Source organism: Anomaloglossus baeobatrachus, chromosome 6, assembly GCF_048569485.1.
Source record: "Anomaloglossus baeobatrachus isolate aAnoBae1 chromosome 6, aAnoBae1.hap1, whole genome shotgun sequence".
Classification (NCBI taxonomy): Eukaryota; Metazoa; Chordata; class Amphibia; order Anura; family Aromobatidae; genus Anomaloglossus; species Anomaloglossus baeobatrachus.
In genome coordinates, this window is record NC_134358.1 from 430,898,864 (window position 1) to 430,922,634 (window position 23,771).

The following is a 23,771-nucleotide window of genomic DNA, read 5'->3' on the forward strand; positions in this document are numbered from 1 at the left end:
AGGGGGCTTTGCATGACAGCACTGCAAGCTCCGACACTCTTCGGAGTGATATAACTGCCACTAGAAATGCCAGCTTCTGCGAAAGACGTGATAAAGAAACATCCCGCAGCGGCTCGAAAGGTGGTTTCTGAAGAGCCGTTAGCACCCTGTTAAGGTCCCAGGGTTCCAGTGGACGCTTGTATGGTGGGACTATGTGGCAAACTCCCTGCAGGAACGTGCGGACCTGCGGAAGCCTGGCCAGGCGCTTTTGAAAAAATACGGAGAGCGCCGATACTTGTCCCTTGAGAGAGCCGAGTGACAAACCCTTGTCCATTCCGGATTGAAGGAATGAAAGAAAAGTGGGTAAGGCAAACGGCCAGGGAGAAAAACCATTATCAGAGCACCAGGATAAGAAGATCCGCCAAGATCTGTAATAGATCTTGGCGGACGTTGGTTTCCTGGCCTGTCTCATAGTGGCAATGACATCCTGAGATAATCCTGAAGACGCTAGGAGCCAGGACTCAATGGCCACACAGTCAGGTTGAGGGCCACAGAATTCAGATGGAAAAACGGCCCTTGTGACAGCAAGTCTGGGCGGTCTGGAAGCGCCCACGGTTGACCCACCGTGAGATGCCACAGATCCGGGTACCACGATCGCCTCGGCCAATCTGGAGCGACGAGAATGGCGCGACGACAGTCGGACCTGATCTTGCGTAACACTCTGGGCAGCATCGCCAGAGGAGGAAACACATAAGGCAGTCGAAACTGCGACCAATCCTGAACTAATGCTCCGCCGCCAGAGCTCTGTGATCCTGAGACCGTGCCATGAAGGCCGGGACCTTGTTGTTGTGTCGTGACGCCATGAGATCGACGTCCGGCGTTCCCCAGCGGCGACAGATCTCTCGAAACACGTCTGGGTGAAGAGACCATTCCCCCGCGTCCATGCCCTGACGACTGAGAAAATCTGCTTCCCAGTTTTCTACGCCCGGGATGTACACTGCGGAGATCGTGGAGGCTGTGGCTTCCACCCACTGCAGAATCCGCCTGACTTCCTGGAAGGCCTGACGACTGCGCGTGCCTCCCTGATGGTTGATGTATTCGACGGCCGTGGCGTTGTCTGACTGTATACGGATCTGTCTGCCCTCCAGCCACCGATGGAAGGCCAATAAGGCTAGATACACTGCCCTTATCTCCAGAACATTGATCTGAAGGGAGGACTCTACCGGAGTCCAGGTTCCCTGAGCCCTGTGGTGGCGGAAAACCGCTCCCCACCCTGACAGGCTCGCGTCCGTGGTGACCACAGCCCAGGTTGGGGGTAGGAAGGATCTTCCTTGCGATAGAGAATTGGGACGGAGCCACCACTGAAGAGACGTCTTGGTTGCAAGGGACAGAGAGACGTTCCTGTCGAGGGAAGTCGACCTCCTGTCCCATTTGCGGATAATGTCCCATTGGAGTGGCCGCAGATGGAATTGCGCGAACGGCACTGCCTCCATCGCTGCCACCATCTTCCCCAGGAAGTGCATGAGGCGCCTCAAGGGGTATGACTGACCCCGAAGAAGAGATTGTATCCCTGCCTGCAGGGACAGCTGTTTGTCCAGCGGTAGCTTGACTACCGCTGACTGTGTATGAAACTCCATCCCGAGGTAAGTCAGTGATTGAGTCGGTGTCAACTGGGATTTTGGGAAGTTGATTATCCACCCGAACTGCTGGAGAGTCGCCAGAGCGACTGTAAGGCTGTGTTGACACGCCTCCCGAGAAGGTGCCCTGACTAGGAGATCGTCTAAGTAGGGAATCACCGAGTGGCCCTGAGAATGTAGGACCGCCACTACGGATGCCATGACTTTGGTGAACACCCGTGGGGCTGTCGCCAGGCCGAAAGGCAATGCCACGAACTGAAGGTGCTCGTTCCCAATGGCGAAACGCAAGAAGCGTTGATGTTCGGGTGCGATCGGCACATGGAGATAAGCATCCTTGATGTCGATCGATGCTAGGAAGTCTCCTTGTGACATCGAGGCGATGACCGAGCGGAGAGATTCCATCCGAAACCGTCTGGTGCTCACATGTCTGTTGAGCAATTTGAGGTCCAGAACGGGGCGGAATGATCCGTCCTTCTTTGGCACCACGAACAAGTTGGAGTAAAAGCCGCGACCATGTTCCTGAGGGGGAACCGGGATCACAACTGCCTCTGTTTTCAGAGTGGCCACTGCCTGAAAAAGTGCGTCGGCCCGAGCGGGGGGCGGAGAGGTTCTGAAGAAACGAGTCTGAGGACGAGAGCTGAACTCTATCCTGTAACCGTGAGACAGAATGTCTCTCACCCATCGGTCTTGAACTTGTGGCCACCAGGCGTCGCAAAAGCAGGAGAGCCTGCCACCGACCGAGGATGCGGTTCGGGGATGCCGAGAGTCATGAGGAGGCCGCCTTGGAGGCAGTGCCTCCGGCGGCCTTTTGGGGGCGTGACTTAGACCGCCACGCATAGGAGTTCCTCTGGCCTTTCTCCGGCCTGTTGGACGAAGAGGACTGGGGCTTGGCGGAGGGACGAAAGGACCGAAACCTCGATTGAATTTTCCGTTGCTGAGGTCTCTTAGGTTTGGACTGGGGTAAGGAGGAGTCCTTTCCCTTGGATTCCTTAATAATCTCATCCAATCGTTCGCCAAACAATCGGTCGCCAGAAAACGGCAAACCGGTTAAGAACCTCTTGGAGGCAGAGTCTGCCTTCCATTCGCGCAGCCACATGGCCCTGCGGACTGCCACAGAATTAGCGGATGCCACCGCTGTACGGCTAGCAGAGTCTAGGACTGCGTTCATGGCGTAGGAAGAAAAAGCTGTCGCTTGAGAAGTCAGAGATGCAACCTGCGGAGCAGAACTACGTGTGACTGCATTAATCTCAGCCAGACAAGCTGAGATAGCTTGTAGTGCCCACACGGCTGCAAAGGCCGGGGCAAAAGACGCGCCCGTGGCTTCGAAAATGGATTTCACCAGGAGCTCTATCTGCCTGTCAGTGGCATCCTTCAGCGATGAGCCATCTGCCACCGATACTACAGATCTAGCCGCCAATCTAGAGACTGGAGGATCCACCTTGGGACACTGAGCCCAACCCTTAACTACGTCAGAGGGGAAGGGGTAACGCGTGTCAGTGAGGCGCTTAGTAAAACCGCTCTGGGCTTCTGGACAGCATCTCTGAAGTTAGAGTGATCGAAAAAAGCACTCCGTGTACGTTTGGGGAACCGAAACTGGCGTTTCTCCTGCTGAGACGCCGACTCCTCTACAGGTGGAGGCGGGGGAGACAGATCTAACACCTGGTTAATGGACGAGATAAGATCATTAACTAAGGCGTCCCCTTCAGGTGTATCAAGATTGAGAGCAACGTCAGGTTCAGATCCCTGAGCTGCGACGTCCGCCTCGTCCTCGGGCTGGGAACCCGAACAGCGTGAAGAAGTCGGGGAAGATTCCCAGCGAGCCCGCTTAGTCGGTCTGGGACTGAGATCCGGGCAGGAATCCTCCGCGTGGGACCTAGGGCCCAACCTGGGAGCGCGCTGCGGCACGGACCGAGAGGGGCCTGGAGGCGACGAGCTAACGGGGACCGGGGCCTGTGTAAGGACCGGTCTGGACTGCAAAGCTTCTAGCAGCTTGGCAGACCATTTGTCCATAGACTGAGCCATGGATTGCGAAAGTGACTCAGAGTTTCTCAGCAAACGCAGCAAACTCTGTCCCTGCCGCCTGGACAGGGGGAGCAGGGGGGTCTACATGAGCCGAGGGGCCTACTAGTGACCGAGGCTCCGGCTGAGCAAGCGAAACAGGGGTTGAGCATTGCTCACAGTGAGGGTAGGTGGAACCCGCAGGCAACATAGCCGCACAAGAGGTACAGGTCGCAAAAAAACCCTGTGCCTTAGCACCTTTGCTCCTTGTGGACGACATGCTGTTGTCTCCTAGGAGAGTGATCACTGAGGGTATATGGGAAGGGGTATACAGCCCGACCGAACAGAAATATGTATATAAATACGTATCTATTCCGGCACCCTGGGGGGAAGGGGGACCAGCACCGGGTGACCGGTGTGGCTTACCGACCGCTAAAAAGCGAGTGTGTGTCCTCCAGATTCCCTGCCTTAGGTCTCCCAGAGCTGCAGAGCTCTTCTCTGATAATCCTCCACCGGCAGAATGCCAAAAACATAGCTGCCGGAGCTCTCAGGGGAGGAGTGGAGCCGTGGGCGGTGCTAGAAAAGTGCGGGAATCTGGGGTCCCCACAGTGATCAGTGAGGGGGGAGGAAACATACAGGATGCTCCGGCCCTCACAGCCGACGTCAGGCCGGCCGTTCCGCCCTTACCCCTGACAGGCAGGCCCGGGGGCGGGATTTTTACTACTAGGCTGCGATGAAGCCGGGGACTAAATTTAAGACCGCGGCCGACAAGCAGGCTCGGCCGGCGCGGAAGTCCGCCGGTCTTCAGAAATCAGCAGCTGCTGCAGCGTCCGGGAATAAGGCGCTCCATGCACAGTCCCCATGGGGACACAGAGTACCTTATAGTTGCAGGGCCCGATCCCTGAGGAAGAATAGACTCCTGTCCAGCAGATTCCCACAGGGGCTGCGGAGGGAGCCCGGTCCCAGTGAATGGATGACCGGTCAGGATCCCACTTCTCCCAGAGCCACTAAAGGATGGTGAAGGAAAACGGCATGAGGCTCCGGCCTTTGTACCCGCAATGGGTACCTCAACCTTAACAGCACCGCCGACTTAGTGGGGTGAGAAGGGAGCATGCCGGGGACCCCGTGGGGGTCCTCTTTTCTTCCAACCGATATAACTAATCTGAGAATGCATGAGTGGATGTGTGCCTCCTTCCACACAAAGCATAAAACTGAGGAGCCCGTGATGCACGGGAGGGTGTATAGGCAGAGGGGAGGGGTTACACTTTTTAAAGTGTAATACTTTGTGTGGCCTCCAGAGGCAGAAGCTATACACCCAATTGTCTGGGTCTCCCAATGGAGCGACAAAGAAAGTAAGATTTGTGTGTACTCACTGTAAAATCTTTTTCTCTGAGCCTTTATTGGGGGACACAGGATCATGGGTGTATGCTGCTGTTGCCAGGAGGTTGACACTATGCAAAAACTTAAGAAAAAAAGTTAGCTCCTCCTCCGCAGTGTACACCCTGTGACTGACCAGGCAGTAAGCCAGTTTAGTGTAAAAGTAGTAGTAGAAGCTGTAGCTGTAGATTGGATTAGATGTTTTTGTCATGCATTGCACAAATAGGGTGGCAGCTGTGTCCCCCAATGAAGGCTCAGAGAAAAATATTTTACAGTGAGTACACAAAAATCTTCCTTTCTCTCTCGCCTTATTGGGGGACACAAGACCATGGGATGTCTCAAAGCAGTCCCTGGGTGGGAACAAAACCATTAACAACTGGTAAGGTCAGAAAACTAACTGACCATTAACAATAAAAGGAAGGTAATAACTGAAAGCGGGATTCCTCTGAATCAGGGGTGAGCCACTGCCGCCTGCAAGACCTGTCTCCCCAGGGCAGCATCCGCAGATGCCTGCGTGTGAACTCTATAGAACCTGGTGAACGTGTGGACGCTGGACTAGGTAGCGGCCTTGCAAAGTTGAGCCGCCGAAGCTTAACCCCTTAACGACCCATGACGTATTGGGTACCTCATGGTGACATGGTACTTAACGACCCATGACGTACCCAGTACGTCATGGCGAAATCGCAGCCCTGGTGAGTGCAATCGATTCACACAAACCTTAGATTCGGGAAGGAGGGGGACCTCTGCCTGACTTCAGGAAGGGCGGTGCCTCCTCCCCGGGCCTACGGAGGCTGTGATTGGCTGAGCGGCGTTCATCAGGCAGACAATCACAGCCACTGTAATGTTTCAACCATTGAAAATGGTTGAAACATTGAAATCCAGTCATGATCAGTGCAGCTATAGCACTGATCATTGGCTGGAGTTGGGTGATCGCTGCTTCACCCGCCCCCAGCTCTGATTGGAGAGACCGGCCTTGTGACCGATCTCTCCAATCACTGTTGATCTGGGGTCGGAGACCGCTCCATTCAGCTTCACTCCGGCGTCTGTGGAAGCTGAGAAGAGCGATCCCTGCAAGTGCCCTGGTAAGCCCCTGCCCCCCCCAATTGGCCGCCCCTGCCCCCGATCTGCTGCCACCGCTCTGCCCCATCAGCCGCTGCCCCCCTCCGTGAGCTGCTGCCCGCTCGCTCCCATCCTCATCTGCTGCCCCCTCCATCATCTCTCACCCTCCCTGATCTGCTGCCTGCTCTCTCCCATCATCTTCATCTGCTGCCCCATCCCCCACCTCTCACCCTCCCTGATCTGCTGCCCCCTCTCACTCGCCCAGATCTGCTGCCCCCTCCACCACCTCTCACCCTCTCTGATCTGCTGCCCCCTCCACCACCTCTCACCCTGATCTGCTGCCCGCCCTCTCCCATCCTCCACCGCTGCTCCATCCGCCGCGTCCTCTCCCATCCTCCGCCGCGCCCTCTCCCATCTTCCATCCATCTTTTTTTCCATCCCACCTAGTCCCCCCTCCTTTTTGCAGCACATCCGTGCGTGCGTCCTGATTTTTTTTCTGTAAACTAAGAAAGAAATACAAATAAACTTAGTTTAGGGCCAGTAAAATTATACTGTAGTAATCGTCAACTACTGTATTTTTTACTGAATACTGTAAGGGTCAGCCCAGTGCCACATGAGAGCGATGCATGATTCTCACATCGCATCATCCGGCACGGTCGCTCTCTGCCAGACAGGAGTGTGCCGCTGTGTCGAATGATGCGATGTGAGATTCGTGCATCGCTCTCACATGTGGCACTTGCCTTAGTGTCAGTTGCAGGCGCTCATATTTTTTTTTTATTATTTCGGCAAACTAATTTTTTTGTATGGGGGGGTGTCTAGTTTCCAAAATGGGGTCACTTGTGGGGGAGCTCCATTGTTTAGGCACCTCAGGGGAGTCTCCAAATGCAATTATGTCTGCTAATAATTCCAACCAATTTTGCTGTGAAATGGGGCCCCTTCTCTTCTGAGGTATCTGTGTACTCAAGAGAAATTGCACAATACGTTTTATGGTGCATGTTTTCCCAATACCCTTGTGAAACAAAAAGCTACCTGGTTGAAATAATTTCGTGGTAAAAAAACAAAAACAAAAAAATGTATATAATATATTATATATACATTATATCTCACGGCTGAACATTATAAACTTTTGTGAAGCCTCCAGGGGTTCAAAGTGCTCACTAAACAGCTAGATAAATTCCATGAGGGGTCTAGTTTCCAAAATAAGGTCACTTGTGGGGGAGCTCCATTGTTTAGGCACCTCAGGGGGTCTCCAAACGCAACATCACATCCGCTAATGATTCCAGACAATTTTGCTTTAAAAAAATCAAATGATGCTCCTTCTGTTCCGAGTCCTGCCATGCGCCCAAACAATTGATTTCCCAGATATGAGATATGAGATATCCGTGTACTCAGGAGAAATTGCACAATTTTATGGTGCATTTTCTCTTTTCTCCCTTGTGAAAATGCTAAATTTTATGGCTAAAGTAACATTTTTGTGTAAAAAATTGAAATATTCATTTTTTCCTTCTACATTGCTTTGGTTGCTGTGAAGCTCCTAAAGGAGGTCTCCCGCTGCCAGACCTTGTCGACTTAGGAAGTCCGCGGCCCAGTTTTCTACCCCTGGAAAGTGAACTGCGGAGATGGCAGAGATGTGCCTCTCTGCCCAGAGAAGGATCTTGGAGACTTCTTCCATCACTGCTATGCTGCGAGACCCTACCTGATGATTTATATATGCCACTGCAGTGGCGTTGTCGGATTGAATCTGAACTGGCAGACCCAAGAGCAGCGGAAGCAACTGTTGGAGAGACAGAAATATGGCCCTTAGCTCCAGAATGTTGATCGGGAGGGAGCGTTCACGAGAAGACCAGCGACCCTGAACTGTGTGATGACTGAACACTGCTCCCCAAACTATCAGGCTGGCATCTGTCATGACTATGTGCCAATAAGGAATAACGTTTGGAACACCATTCTAAGTCTGAACTGGGTGCAAAAACCTAAAAAAACATCACTATGGGGCGATAAGGTATGCACACCAGTGACTATGTAAGGGGAATACATGAAATAGCAGAAACTGCTGTGTCAATACTGACTTGAAAAATCCAATAGCTATATGTAAGAGTGAAAATGTGAAAAATGGAATCTGCATTACTGCCATGAACATATGAATCAAGAGAAATTTAGCTACTGAATTGATCAATGCAATAGAGCCCCAACACTACACCAAAGTATTTCTCTACGTTGGGGTCCCTAGCTTGTGTGTGTCCTCTCATGCAGTTAAAAAACTTACCATGTATGGGAAGCTGAGACCCAGGCTATTTATGCGTATGATATGAATTGGCAATAGGTGTGGTTGGGGAGGGTTCACAAACGAAAAAATACTAACAATAAGGAATAACGTTTGGAACACCATTCTAAGTCTGAACTGGGTGCAAAAACCTAAAAAAACATCACTATGGGGAGATAAGGTATGCACACCAGTTTTCAAGTCAGTATTCACACAGCAGTTTCTGCTATTTCATGTATTCCCCTTACATAGTCACTGGTGTGCATACCTTATCTCCCCATAATGACTATGTGCCAGTGAATTCGGAGAAAAGATCTCCCTTGGGAGAGCGAGGAGTGATGGGTCCAACAGAAGGGAGTGAAACATCCTCTGGGAAAGGAAAAACGGTCGGTCGAGAGATGCCGGATTCTTGTCCCACTGTGAAAGGAGAGTCAGTTGAAAAAAGCGAAGGTGAAATTGAGCGAACGGGACGGCTTCCATTGCCGCCACCATCTTTCCCAAAATTCTCATCCCGCACCGCAGAGTAAGGTGGCGTCAGCGCTGGAGGGCTTGAATGCCCTGCCACAGGAAGGACCGTTTCTCCTCTGGTAGAAACACCCAGCTCGAGAGGTGTCTAGGACCATGCCCAAGAAGACAAGACGTTGAGATGGAAGTAGAGAGACGATTTTTGGTGGTTGACGAGCCAACCCAACCTCGAGAGTGTGTCCAAGCAGATTTGCACACACTCTGAGCAGGCAAGAAATGACGGTTCCTTTATGAGGAAGTCGTCCAGATACGGGATGACTACAATACCTCTGGGGCGAAGCACGGTCATGACGGCCGCCATGACCTTGGTAAAGCGAACCGGAGGAACCTCTGATGAGCCTTGCAGATTGGAATGTGCAAGTAAGCATTGTATATCAATGGAGGCCAGAAACTCTCCTGGTTCCATAGACGCAATGACAGATCTTAGAGATTCCAAGCGAAAAGGGCGAGTCCACACTGCCCTGTTTAGCCTCTTGAGGTCCAAAATAGGACAGGCCGAGCCGTCCTTTTTGGGAACAACAAAAAGGTTAAAGTAAAAAACCTGTGTAACGTTGTTCGGTGAGAACTGGTACGATGACGCTGCATTGCAAAGTGCTGCAATAGCCCGAGACAAGGCCTGATTTTGGGCCGCAGATTTAGGAATGTGTGACTGAACAATCTTGCGGGAAGAAAAGTAAATTCGATCTTGTAACCGGTGGAAACCAGTTCCCGCACCCAGGCGTCATCTATGTAGGAAAGCCAGACATCCTGGAAGAGGAGCAGTCGGCCCCCTACAGTGGACGGCGGAGTTCTAGCGTCATGCTGAGGAATGGTGAGAAAAGGACCCACCAGTCCGAGGCTACTTAGACCAGGAGCGTGAGGCTGTATTTGATTTAGAGGGGCCAGGCTTTTGGTCCCTGTGCTGGGAGAGTCAGACTGTGCAGATGGCTGAGAGGTAAAGTTCCGAAAGGACCGAAAACGCCAGGGAAATTTCTTGCACAGTGGGCACTTGGGGTGCTGTTGTGGTAAGGAGGTGCTCTTACCTCCAGTTGTGTCCGCAATGAGTTTGTCAAGAGTTTCACAGAAGAGGCAGGACCCTGGGAGGGTAACCCATTCAAGGATCTCTTAGCTGCACCGTATGCACTCCAACCTTTAAGTCAGAGAGTTCGACGGATTACTACAAAATTGCTGGCCGCCAAGGCGGCATAATTTGCCGAATCCAGGGCAGCGTGTATAAGGTATTTGGCAGCCATGGAAATTTGGTCAGTCAGCTGAACCAACTCGGCAGAGAGACCTTCTGCACGGAGACCTCTCCGTAAGGTCTTATTCCAGACGGCAAGAGCCTTGGCAACCCACACTGCGGCAAATGAGGGATAGAGGAACCTGCGGCCTCAAATATAGACCTAGCCAGAGCTTTGATGGTGCGGTCAGTGGGTTCCTTGAGCAAGGCACTGTCTGGTATAGAGAGTACAGACTGTTTGATCAGACGAGACACGAGGGTCGACGACAGGGGACTCAGCCTAATCCTTCACTAGTTCCAGAGGGAACGGATAGAGAAGGGCGAGACGTTGCTTGCCAGCAAACAGTTTTTCTGGGTGAGCCCTTTGCTTGACCAGAATGTCAGTAAATTCGGATTAGAAAAATACTTCGGGGCTCGCTTAGGTTTTTTGAAGGAAACAGTCTTTGAAGTGGCCGCTGGCGTATCCTCATCCACTGATAAGAGTCTGGTGAACAGCTGAGACTAAGCTGTCAACCATTTCATTGTCAACTCGGATATCGGACGTCTGTTCCGCATCCAGTTCCAGGTTAGAGTCTGACACTGAAGACATATCCTCGTAATCCGACTCTGAAGCAAAATCGGACTCGTCATTATGGGGTTCAGGTGGGCTACATGCGTAGGTCCGTTTAGAGGATTCCTTCTGGTTCCTAGCAGGGACCCTATCCTGAGCCTGAGGTACAATGTCGTTCTGGACCTCCGAAGCAGTCTCGTCCTGGTTCCTCGAAGGGGGCTCATGGAGAGCCGGTAGGTGCTGTAAGACCGAAACTAGATAATGGGAGACTATGGTTAGGTCAGCTACCGATTGGGAGAGGAAGGTAGCCCACTCGTGGGGGGGGGGGGCGCGATAGTCCTCATCCGTGGCGGTGGGGGGGGGGTCCTGGGATGCCATCACAATTAGGACATCGCAGTCCTGACACAGGGGGGGATAACTGGCCTGTGGGGGAAGTTTTTCTTGCAGGCCGTACAAGCTGTATAATGCGCTATATGGGGAGCTTGTTTCTCAGCTTTTGGATTAGGCATAATGGAAGCGATGCAGTAATCCTAGCTCACCTTAAACTTCTATGGAAGTTAAAGGGGGCTCCCAGCGTGGAGGGGCTAAGTTTTTATTATATACAGCAAAAATGCTGGGTCCTGTAGGCATTTCCTGTGTCCAGATACAGAGCTGTGAGGAGCAATAGGAGCCCCTCCTGTGGGCTGGACACCTGCAGCATGAGAGGGAAGCTTTCTCCCTCTGATAGAGCTGTGAGGAGTGCTCTAGGCCCCACCTTTTGGGTGGGACCGTGCAACACGAGGCATCAGTATTCTCTCATGGAGAAGAGACCGCCCCCACCCCTCCAGCTCCAGCACTGCACAGGAAGGGGGAGTGGCCAACGGCGCTGTAGGCCCAAGCCGGGGATTAAATTAATGCCTGGCCGAAAATGCTCCAGGGAGAGCAGGACGCTGCAGAGCAGACATCGGTGCAGCAAGAGATCTCCTCCCCCGCTGCTCATGCTGAACAAGGACCTGTCTGGAGAGGATGACGATCCCTACCTGCGTCCAGAGGGTCCGTGGAAGACGCGCTGACCCAGGTAATACTGGGGGGGAGGGGGGGGCACAGACTTCAGTTCTGCTGCTCCAGCAGCAATCAGGTTCAGGGAACCATCTACGTTGCCACACTCGGAGCTGCTTGCCTAGAAGCGCAACGAGTGGGCGATCTCTCAGAGCTGCCTGCCTCGAGGAGCCGTGAGGGGGGAACTTGGGCGGACGTAAATATGGGGGCTCTGGGCACCGGGGTGACGCAGAGCATATAATGTCCGGCCACTTAGGAAGAGGGGAGACATAACGACCGAGCACCCCGTTACCCTCTTCCCGCATAGGGGGAGAGCAGGAGTGTGAGACACCCTGTCGCCCATCTGTGAAGAAAAGACAAAAAGAGATTAGAGGGCTAAAAAACGCGCCCGAGAAAAAGAAAAAAGTAAAAAAGGGGCCTGAGAACAGGTCCATGTCCACTTCCTAGGACACTAAGCAAAAAACTGGCTTACTTCCTGTTCAGTCACAGGGTGTACACTGCGGAGGAGGAGCTAAACTTTTTTTCTTAGGTTTTGCATAGTGTCAACCTCCTGGAAACAGCAGCATACACCCATGGTCCTGTGTCCCCCAATAAAGGCGAGAGAGAAAAGGGAAAAATTGCATAAACATTCATGCTGTTTTAAATTCAGAAACGTCTGCAGCGAATATTTAACTTGTGCACATAACCTTATTATTTTATATCATGGTCAGCTAAATATAAAATATTAATGGGGCTGGAAAACCCCTATCAGATTGTAAATAACACTTTACAATATAAGCCACCTCTTCTCTACAGGTAGATTAACAGGAGTTGCATTTTTGTCAGCCCTTAAAAGAATTGGCCAGTTAAAACAAGCTATCAGTAGGGTAGGGGAAAACGTGCTGATCACTAAGTGTTCCACCAATGTGACCTACACTAATCGGCAGATAAGGGAAATTTGTTTATTTTTTTTAATCTCTGATACAATTTTTTTTCCAGTTACAAAACTGAACCGCAGATCAGATGCCTGATTGCTGCATCATTTATTCTCTACAGAGAAACTGGAAAAAGCCAAATGTAGCTCTCGGGAAACAAATAAGGGAATGATTGAAGCAGCGGTTAAACATTAGCAATGTTGCACCAAACTAATGGGGGCTAAAAGTTCCCCGTTCAGCCAATTAGTGGAGGTTCCAGTAGTCGGCCACCTCCAAACAACACGTTATCGCCTGTAGTCGGATATCTTGCCTTAACTGGAGATTTGTTTGGAAATAGTTAGTCTACATTTAATTAGCTAACGCTGTTTGGGGAAGCAATCTAGAAATCTCACACTGAGCAGGGAAATTTGTTGGCCTCGGTATGTCAAGAAATCAAGACTTCTGTAAGTGAAAGACAAAAAAAATAAAGAACATACTTGGCTCCAAGAAGTCCTGCAAGGTAAACCAGTGAATCCCTCTCTGCCCCCATAAACTGGCTCACTGAAAGGACACAGTCTTTTAGTGGTGTACTGCCTTCCACATACACTACTGGTGTGAAGAGAGCGTTACAATGAGCGTCCAGGAGCTTTTCCTGTTCAATACACATTCCCTAAAGAAAGGAAAAACAAAAAAGTCACCACTGAGAAAAACAGAGCCATAAATTATCTTAACCAAAAGCATAAGGCCCCTCTGTCATACACAAAATATCATACTTTTTTCATAGGAGAATATTCCTCATCACCTGGGGACTAAGATGTGCTCTTTATTTTAAAGGAATGTTTAGGTTACTCAGTTACTGACGAAGTTTTCTATTTATAAAAGGGGGTTCTGCAGCTGCCCAAACATATTATAAAAGCATAATCTGTACATTTTGCAAATAGTGATTGGTTAAAACAACTACAATTTTACTGCTACATCTCATATACAGATCTGTGTCTGCATAGATGTAGTATACATACAAACCCATGTAGCCTGATCCTAACGTTATACCCCACTCCCATCTGACCACTTATTGCCAACAATGTTTCTTAAGCAAGGCTACTAGTAAAGTTGCTCAAAGAAGTAATCCCGACAAAAAATGTTTATCCTCTTAATATGTAGGTAATGCAGTGCACTTGTAGTAGTTGTTCCCAATGTCACGTCCATTATCTTTCAAGTCACGAGACAAACTACGAATAACATTTGTGTGTGGACCGAAAGTCTATTTTACAGTTTAGGTCTCTGGAGCCTCGTACTGAACATTATTTTGAGGCTCCACAGACTTACATTGTAAAAGTATCTTACGGTCCACACAAAGTCCAGGGTGCTCTGGAGAGTAGAAGCTGAAATCAGGTCACTCAGAAGATGATGGCAGCGACGCTAGAAACCGGTGGAAAAGGCAATCGGTAAGTATATCAATTCAACTACACAATACATATGTAAAAAAGTTTAGGGGATAATTATTTTGCGGGGAGTGCTGTCTAAATTCATTTCAGATGCATTGGATAATACTTTTTTCCACAACGGCCAATTTTTGTTTTTGCACTTCCAAGGGACATAAGTTTTTATTTTCTCAAATAGTTAAACAAGCTCTGGTCACTGCTGATACAGGCAAATGCTGGTCGTGTAACACAGCCATAATGTGCATGATCTGATGTGTGCTCTGCTCCTGACCATGGAAAGGGGCGAATTGGCTTTAAAAATTTACAGAAGGACAAAATGATTACGTAATAAGAAAATAAAAGTATAGTCACCAGCTCTAACAGCTGAGACCAGTAATGTCTCTCTGGTGGTCTCGAGTTGACAAACAAGAGAGGACATTCCTTTCTTTGGCACTATCAGGACTCATGCAGAGGTCAGATGACTGGAATAGGACTTCCATCAGAGGCATATCCGATAACATTCCATTTCAGTCACCTGACCCTTGCAAGCAATCAAAGCGGTCAAGAGAACGGGAGGTCTTCACTTGCTGTCCTGCCGGAGATAATCCCTTAAGATTAGAAATCACCTCCATTTTTTGTAATGTGTTATATTCCGACTCCACTGTTGATTCTATCATCTTATGTATAAAAATTAGATATTATAAATAGGAAATTGAAAACCAAATACATTTTTCTTGTTCAGTGACTATTTAATTCTTAAAAACATGAAACCTCCACAACAGGTCATGCTTACCAGCCAGGTATTAGTCACAACCTCTTCCACTGTAGCCTCCACCTCACAGCCCAGTAAGGGCACCACAGCATAATCCGCAATAATCCTCTTCTGCACAGATAACACTTTACCAGCATTCTTCTTTATTATGTCTGTTATGCAACCTTCATCCTCCTCAACAAATCCCAGCACCAAAAATCTTTTCTTACTGAATAATCCACCTTCAATGATTGTAGACGTTTCTCCAAAACCACTTTGGCTGCTGTAGGATGGCATGTCGCCCTGTACAATCAGTTGGGATAAAGTATGTTGATTTGAAGTCTCAGGACTCTTAGGATCTGCTGAATAAAAGAAAACCACATAATGATATAACTACATTTCTGCCAAGTGACAGTTTTTTCTTGCTGAAAAGCGTAAAGACACTCCTAAGAAACCTTACTTAGCGTAGAATCCCGCTCTGTGTATTGAGACAGCAGGTCTTCATCAGCTTCATGATTATGGAGGTCTGTTTTTATTTGGCCTTTACCGACAGTCTTCCGAATAGAGGAATTGAGGACAGGTTGAGCTGGTGCTTGGATATCAGCAGGCTTATATGCGGAGTGAAAGTAAGTGTCCTCAGGTTGCAGGGCCCCCTTTGTAAAGCTGTCCAATAACCACTTCACAGTAAGAACATAAGGCCTAAAAGAAAATATAAAAAGCAATAATGTACCTACTGGGTATTGTGAAGGTTAAACAACAGCTTTCAAAAAAATTCATCCTGTAACAAAAGAACATCATCCCTTCAGTATTGCCTTATATATTGAGAATATCTGCCCCCTATGTTAGCAACATATCCCATCCCCGTGATTGCATTGCAGTGAGCGGAAAGGCACGCTAATGAACAACCAGACTGGATCTTAGCGCTTAAATACCATTGGCAGTGATTGACAGCGCCATTAAAAAGGTTAACAACAGTAATGTCGACAGCTGCAGTTAAAAGGCAGATAGAGCAAGCTCACACTCAATAGTATGTTACATTACAGGGTGCTAAGGCTATGTGCGCACTTACCAGATTTTGCCGCGGATTTTCCGCGGATTTGCTGCATGTTTCGCTGCAGAAAATGTTCATAACATCTCTGCAGTGAATCACCAGCAAATCATATGGAGAAAAAAAAATCCTGTGCGAACTGGGCGGAATTTGACAGCTGCATGTTTTGCTGCGGGAATCCCGCAGCAAAAACAAGTGCATGTCACTTCTTTTCCGCACATCGCTGCGGGATTTCACTCCATTGACTCTAATGTTAATCATGAAATCCCGCAGGGAATAACGCAGGCAGCAAATTCTGTGCGGTTCACTGCGTTTTCCTGCGTTATTCCCTGCGGTATTTCGCGGTTTACCTCCGGTAATGTGCATCGCTTGTCTGCGGTTTTGCAGGGAAGTGATGTCATTACAGGAAGAGGAAGCAGAGCAGAGAGTAAACACAAACACAGATCACACACACAGACATCACAGACACATAGAAAGAAAACGGAAATATAAAAAAAAAAAAAAAAAAAAAAAAAAAAAGAAGAACGTGGGCTCCGCTGCATATTTACCTTCCAGCAGAGGTAAGCACACAGCGGCGGCCCGGTATTCTCAGGCTGGGGAGGGAGAGGGGCAGGGATAATGTCCCCCGCCTCACTCCCCCTCCCGCAGCCGAGAATATCAGCCGCAGCTGCCCCGGCACTGTCGCATGCATTATGCGGCACTACCGGAGTGTCCTCGGCTCTTCTTGCCACCGTGTAGCAGTGGTGACAAGGTAATACAAGGGGTTAATGGTGGTGGGGGACCACCGCCATTAACTCCAGGCTTGATCATGGCAGCGTCTATGTGACAGCTGACATGATCAACCCGTAAGTAAAGTGAAAAAAAACACAGACACCGAAAAATCCTTTATTTTAAATAAAACAAACAAGCCTCGTTCACCATTTTATTAACCCCCCCAAAACAAAGCTCCGGCGTAATCCACCGCTCCGACGTCCTGCGCTGCTGACATCCAGCCGCGACTGTCACAGACACAGCGCTGAATGAAAGCAGCAGACAGCAGAGGTAATTACCGGTCATTTCCCACGGCCGGTAATGTGAACTCACTGCCGACCGTGGGAAATGCAGCGATCTGTCCTCTATCTATCTATCCCTCTATCTATTAGCAGAATTAATTTTTTTTTTTTTTTCTTCAATGTGCTTTATTGCATTGAATGCAATAAAGCACATCCCAACCCGCACGCGGCAAAACCGCGGCAATACCGCGAACAATACCGCGGTAAAACCGCAGCAAACCGCGGCAAACCGCATGCGGTTTTCGGGTGCGGTTTCCCGCGGTTTTTTACCGCGGGTGCGGTAATCTTTGAGCGCATGCGGAATTTACGCAAGGAAATTTCATTTCCCAGTGCGCACATAGCCTAAAGGAGTTTATGCAAATGAAAAGCGTACATAAGAAAAAAAGAGAATTTTGTTACTTACCGTAAATTCTTTTTCTTATAGTTCCGTATTGGGAGACCCAGACCATGGGTGTTTAGCTTCTGCCTCCGGAGGACACACAAAGTACTACACTCAAACGTGTAGCTCCTCCCTCTGAGCTTACACACCCCCTGGTAGCCAGTCCTAGCCAGTTTAGTGCAAAAGCTGAAGGAGAATAGCCACCCACAAGTAGAACCGAGTAAGAACCGGAACAACCGGAGACTCTGTCCACGACAACAGCCGGTGATAACACACGGAACAAGAAAATTGCCAACAGGCAACAGGGAGGGAGCTGGGTCTCCCAATACGGAACTATACGAAAAAGAATTTACGGTAAGTAACAAAATTCTCTTATCGTTCCTTTGGGAGACCCAGACCATGGGACGTTCCAAAGCTGTCCCTGGGTGGGAATAAACAGAAAAAACTAAGAAGTAGGCGGAGCCTAACTTCACAAGTGGGCGACAGCCGCCTGAAGGATGAGTCTGCCCAAGCTCGCATCTGCCGAAGCATGAGCATGCACTTGGTAGTGCTTCGAAAAGGTATGCAGGCTAGTCCAAGTGGCAGCCTGACAGACTTGTTGAGCCGTAGCCTTGTGCTTAAAAGCCCAAGAGGCACCGACAGCTTTGGTCGAGTGTGCTTTGATCCCCGGCGGGGGAGGCACACCGACAGCTTTGGTCGAGTGTGCTTTGATCCCCGGCGGGGGAGGCACCTGAGTACTCTGGTAGGCGTCCGAAATGGTCGATCTAATCTAACAGGCCAAGGTCGGCTTAGAAGCAGAGAGACCCTTGCGCCGCCCTGTGGTTAGCACAAAAAGAGAGGTGCACCGCCTAAGCGCCGCGGTGCGAGACACATAGATCCGGAGAGCACGCACCAGATCTAGAGTATGCAGCGCTTTCTGAAAGCGATGAACAGGGGCCGGACAGAAGGAAGGCAAGGAAATATCCTGGTTAAGGTGGAAGGGAGAGACCACCTTAGGAAGAAAGTCCGGGGTCGGATGGAGAACTACCTTGTCTTGGTGAAAAACCAAAAAAGGTGACTCCGAGGAGAGCGCAGCCAAATCAGAGACTCTCCTGAGAGAAGTTATGGCAACTAGAAAGGCCACCTTTTGAGAAAGACGATACAAAGAAACCTCCCTAAGGGGCTCGAAAGGGGGTTTCTGCAATACCGTGAGAACCAAGTTAAGGTCCCAGGGATCCAAGGGCCGGCGATAAGGCGGAATGATGTGAGACGCACCTTGCATGAAGGTGTGGACCTGAGCCAGCCGGGCGACACGCCGCTAGAACAGCACTGATAGAGCTGAGACTTGTCCCTTGAGAGAATTGAGGGACAGTCCTAGCTGCAGACCGGACTGTAAAAAAGACAGAAGGGTCGGCAACGAGAATGGCCAAGGAGAATGGCCGGAAGAGCGACACCAGGACAGGAAAATTTTCCAAGTCCTGTGATAGATCTTGACGGAGGAAGACTTACGGGCCCGAGTCATAGTGGAGATGACTTCAGGAGGAATACCAGAAGCCGTCAAAATCCAGGAGTCAAGAGCCACGCCGTCAATTTGAGTGCCGCAGGATTCGGGCGGAAAAACGGACCTTGCGAGAGCAGGTCTGGACGGTCCAGAAGATGCCACGGCATCTCCACGGACAGTTGGAGCAGGTCCGGATACCAAGCTCGCCTGGGCCAGTCCGATGCAATGAGGATGACTCGACGGCCCTCCATTCTGATCTTGCGCAGGACTCTGGGCAAGAGAGCTAGAGGGGGAAACACATAGGACAGACGAAACTGGGACCAGTCTTGAACCAGAGCGTCCGCGGCAAAGGCCTGAGGATCGTGGGAGCGAGCCACGTAAACCGGAACCTTGTTGTTGTGACGGGATGCCATTAGGTCCACGTCCGGAGTGCCCCACTTGCGGCAGATTGACTGAAACACTGCCGGGTGCAGGGACCACTCGCCACTGTCCACGGATTGACGGCTGAGATAATCTGCCTCCCAGTTTTCTACGCCAGGGATGTGGACTGCGGATATGGTGGACTTGGAGTCCTCCGCCCATTGAAGAATGCGTTGGACCTCCAACATTGCCAGGCGGCTGCGTGTCCCGCCTTGGTGATTGATGTAGGCAACCGCTGTCGCGTTGTCTGACTGGACTCGAATGTGCCTGCCCGCCAACAGGTGGTGAAAGGCTAGGAGAGCTAGAAGCACAGCTCTGGTTTCCAGCACATTGATTGAAAGGGCTGACTCGGACGGAGTCCAAGTGCCCTGTGCTCTGTGGTGGAGATGTACCGCTCCCCAGCTGGATAGGCTGGCATCCGTGGTGAGAATCACCCAGGACGGAGTCAGGAAGGAGCGCCCTTGGGACAGGGAGAGGGGTCGAAGCCACCACTGAAGAGAGCTCCTGGTCCGTGGCGACAGAGCCACTAACCTCTGTAAGGAGGAAGGCCGCTTGTCCCAACAGCGGAGAATGTCCAGCTGCAGAGGACGCAGATGGAACTGGGCAAAGGGAACCGCCTCCATGGAGGCCACCATTTGACCCAGCACCTGCATCAGGCGCCTGAGGGAATAACGGCGGGGCCTCAGGAGAGAGCGCACCGCTAGCCGGAGAGACTGCTGTTTGATTAAGGGCAACTTCACAAGTGCCGGCAAAGTCTCGAACTGCATCCCTAGGTACGTGAGACTCTGGGTCGGAGTCAGAGTGGATTTGGGAAGATTGACAATCCACCCGAATTGGGCTAGGGTGGCGAGAGTGAGCGAAACACTCCGCTGACAGTCTGCGCTGGATGTACCCTTGACCAGAAGGTCGTCCAGATAAGGAAGCACTGCTAACCCCTGGAGGTGCAGGACCGCAATCACTGCCGCCATGACCTTGGTGAATACCCGAGGGGCCGTGGCTAACCCGAAGGGGAGAGCCACGAATTGGAAATGATCCTCTCCTATCGCAAAACGTAACCAACGCTGATGTGACACTGCGATTGGCACATGTAGATAGGCATCTCTGATGTCGATGGATGCCAGGAACTCCCCTTGGGTCATAGAGGCAATGACTGATCGCAGAGACTCCATGCGAAAATGCCGCACCCGGACATGCTTGTTGAGAAGCTTGAGATCCAGGATGGGCCGGAAGGTACCGTCCATTTTTGGAACTAGGAAGAGATTTGCGTAAAAACCTCTGAACCGTTCCTGAGCGGGAACTGGGACAATCACTCCGTTTGCCTGCAAGGACGCCACGGCCTGCGAGAAGGCGGCGGCCTTGGAGCAGGGGGGAGTTGAGAGAAAAAATCTGTTTGGAGGGCTGGAAGAGAATTCTATCCTGTAGCCGTGAGATATGATGTCTCTCACCCACTGATCGGAGACTTGCTTTAACCAAGCGTCGCCAAAGTGGGAGAGCCTGCCACCGACTAAGGACGTGGCTGGAGCGGGCCGAGAGTCATGAGGAAGCTGCCTTAGTGGCAGAACCTCCTGCGGTCTTCTGCGGACGCGCTTTTGGGCGCCAGTTGGATTTCTGATCCTTGGCTGAGTTAGCGGATGAGGCGGAAGGCTTACAGGATGACCAGTTGGAGGAACGAAAGGAACGAAACCTCGATTGATTCCTACCCTGGGCGGGTTTCCTGGTCTTGGTTTGTGGCATGGAAGTACTCTTCCCGCCAGTAGCTTCTTTAATGATTTCATCCAGCTGTTCACCAAACAGCCGTGAACCAGCAAAAGGGAGCCCAGCAAGAAACTTCTTGGAAGAAGCATCTGCCTTCCACTCTCGAAGCCACAAAATCCTGCAGATAACAAGAGAATTAGCTGAAGCCACCGGAGTGCGGTGAGCAGCCTCTAGCATGGCAGACATGGCATAAGATGAAAAAGCTGAAGCCTGAGCCATCTCAGGCATAGATTCCTTGGTGAGGGAATGCATCTCCTCTAGAGAAGCAGAGATGGCTTTGAGAGCCCACACTGCTGCAAAAGTCGGGGAAAACGCGGCCCCCGCAGCTTCATACATAGATTTGGCCAGAAGGTCAATCTGACGGACAGTGGAATCCTTAAGTGAGGTGCCGTCAGCCACCGACACAACGGTCCGGGCTGATAGCCTAGACACCGGAGGGTCTACCTTTGGGGAGTGAGACCACTCCTTGACCACGTCAGGTGGAAATGGAAACCGGTCATCAGAACCACGCTTTGGAAAGCGTTTGTCAGGGCAGGCCCTGGGTTTGGTCACAGCGGTCTGAAAACTGGAGTGGTTAAAGAACACACTCTTCACTCTGTTAGGCGAGGTAAACTGATGTTTTTCTGCCAAAGAGAGTTGCTCCTCTGACACTGGCGGATTGAGATCCAGCACAGAATTAATAGAAGCAATCAAATCACTAAGATCTGAGTCACCCTCAGAGAAATCGATGGGATACATAGCCTCCGAGCCCCCAGTGAGGGCATCCTCCTCATCTTGAGAGTCAGCTCTTGAGACAGAGCCGTGGGATGGGGAGGGGGAGGAAACCCTGCGCCTTCTCTTAGAAGGACGGGGTCTGGGATCAGATGATGAATCCTCCGTGAGCTCCGACGGACAGAGGTCAGAGGATAGGAGTCCTCTGTCAAGAGAATTAGAGGCACCCTGTGAGGGGGGCTGATGCATATTCATCAAAGTCCTGGACAAAAGTCCCATGGACTAAGCAAATGACTGGGATATGGATCTAGAAAAGGACTCTACCCAGGCCGGGGGTTCAATCGCAGGTGCAGCAGCAGCCTGAGAGACCACTGGGGGTGAGACTCCAGGCTGTGGCACCGCCAAGTTAGAGCAGACATCACAATGTGGATAGGTGCTCGGCTCAGGCAGCAGGAGCTTACATGCAGTGCATGCAGAATAAAGCTTTGGAGCCTTGCTCCTTGTGTGACACATGCTGCTGGAGTGGGGGCTTTGCAGAGAATGAACCCCAGGGAGAATATACAGAGGTCCACAACCGGAGACCGGCTGTGGCTTACCAGACCGCTGAGCGCGGTGTTGTGTGTCCTCCAGATCCCGAAGCCCGGTCCCCCAGTGCGCAGCACCTCAGCAGAGATGCAGAAAGGATGTTCCAGAGCAGAGTGAACTCTGCCTGAGAAATGGGAAGGGGCGGGACTAGGGGGCGTTCCTATAAAAGAGCGGGAACTGGAGGGCTATAGAGACCTGCAGGGAAGGAGGGACGCCCCAGCAGTGGGGAGTGTCCCTCCCCTGTGTAGAACGGCCGCCGGGAGGAGCCGAACCTGTCCCTCTGCATGAGTGACATGCGAGGGCAGGAAAATGAAACTAGGCCTCCGGCGAAGCCGGGGCCTAAATTTAAGCGGCGAGGCCGACAAGCAGGCACCATCGGCGCGGTTCTCAGGCAAAAGCTAGAGAACCCGCCGGAAAAGTTAAAACAATCACTTACAGCATACTCTCCCCTTACAATAAAGAACCGGGACCCCCAACATAAACGTCTCAGGTACTTAGCTGCTGAGACGCAGGGCCATGTCCCTGGGGATGAGTGCTCCGGTCCAACAGAATCCTCAAGGGGCTGTGGATGGAGACCGGACTCCTGCCAGGCATGGAGACCGTGCTGGCTCCCACTTCAAGCCAGAGCCCAGAAGGGATGGTGAAGGAGCGGGGCATGTAAGGCTGCAGCCTTGTAAATCAACCTTAACAACACCGCCGACACAGTGGGGTGAGAAGGGACATGCCGGGAGTCCAGACATGGACCCGCTTTTCTTCAAACTCTTTCCAAAAGTCAAACAAATCAGATGAGAATGCATGTGTGGATGTATGCCTCCTGACACAAAGCAATAAACTGGCTAGGACTGGCTACCAGGGGGTGTATAAGCTCAGAGGGAGGAGCTACACTTTTAAGTGTAGTACTTTGTGTGTCCTCCGGAGGCAGAAGCTAAACACCCATGGTCTGGGTCTCCCAAAGGAACGATAAAGAAATCGATACATTGAGGCAGATTCAATAATATTGTCTAATTCTTAAATAGTGCAAACTTAGACTAGACAATTTAAAAATGCTCTAAAACTTATAGTAGTTTATGCTACTTGAGAAATCTGGCAAATTGTATTGGCTACAATTCAGGTGCATTTAGCTTGATAAATGTGTTATACCTACAGCATATATGACAGAAATTTAATCCATCTCTCAAGGAATTACACCAGCCATAACAATGACTTTGTTTTATTAAAAAAAAAAAGAGAATTTTGTTACTTACCGTAAATTCTTTTTCTTATAGTTCCGTCATGGGAAACCCAGACCATGGGGTGTATAGCTTCTGCCTCCGGAGGACACACAAAGTACTACACTCAAACGTGTAGCTCCTCCCTCCTAGCATATACACCCCCTGCTAGCCAGTCCTAGCCAGTTTAGTGCAAAAGCTGAAGGAGGACATCCACCCACAAGTAGAGACAGAGCAAAACCCGGAACAACCGGAACCTCTGTCTACAACAACAACAGCCGGTGAAGACACACGGAACAAGAAACCTGCCAACAGGCAATAGGGAGGGTGCTGGGTCTCCCATGACGGAACTATAAGAAAAAGAATTTACGGTAAGTAACAAAATTCTCTTTTTCTTTATCGTTCCTATGGGAGACCCAGACC

General features: G+C 50.5%; 1 protein-coding gene across 4 annotated transcripts in view; it reads right to left on the minus strand.

Annotated features, from left to right (window-relative positions):
• TOPBP1 (DNA topoisomerase II binding protein 1) overlaps positions 1 to 23,771 on the minus strand; it is a 179,434-nt gene that overhangs the window by 81,993 nt on the left and 73,670 nt on the right. For 3 of the 4 annotated variants that reach the window (XM_075315200.1, XM_075315199.1, XM_075315197.1), the window contains exons 10-12: positions 15,171 to 15,409; positions 14,753 to 15,072; positions 13,036 to 13,208 (exon numbers count right to left, since the gene is read on the minus strand). In XM_075315200.1, coding sequence (XP_075171315.1) covers positions 13,036 to 13,208; positions 14,753 to 15,072; positions 15,171 to 15,409 — 732 coding nt within the window. The remainder of the gene's footprint in view (positions 1 to 13,035; positions 13,209 to 14,752; positions 15,073 to 15,170; positions 15,410 to 23,771) is intronic. The other variant, XM_075315198.1, reaches the window with a different exon arrangement.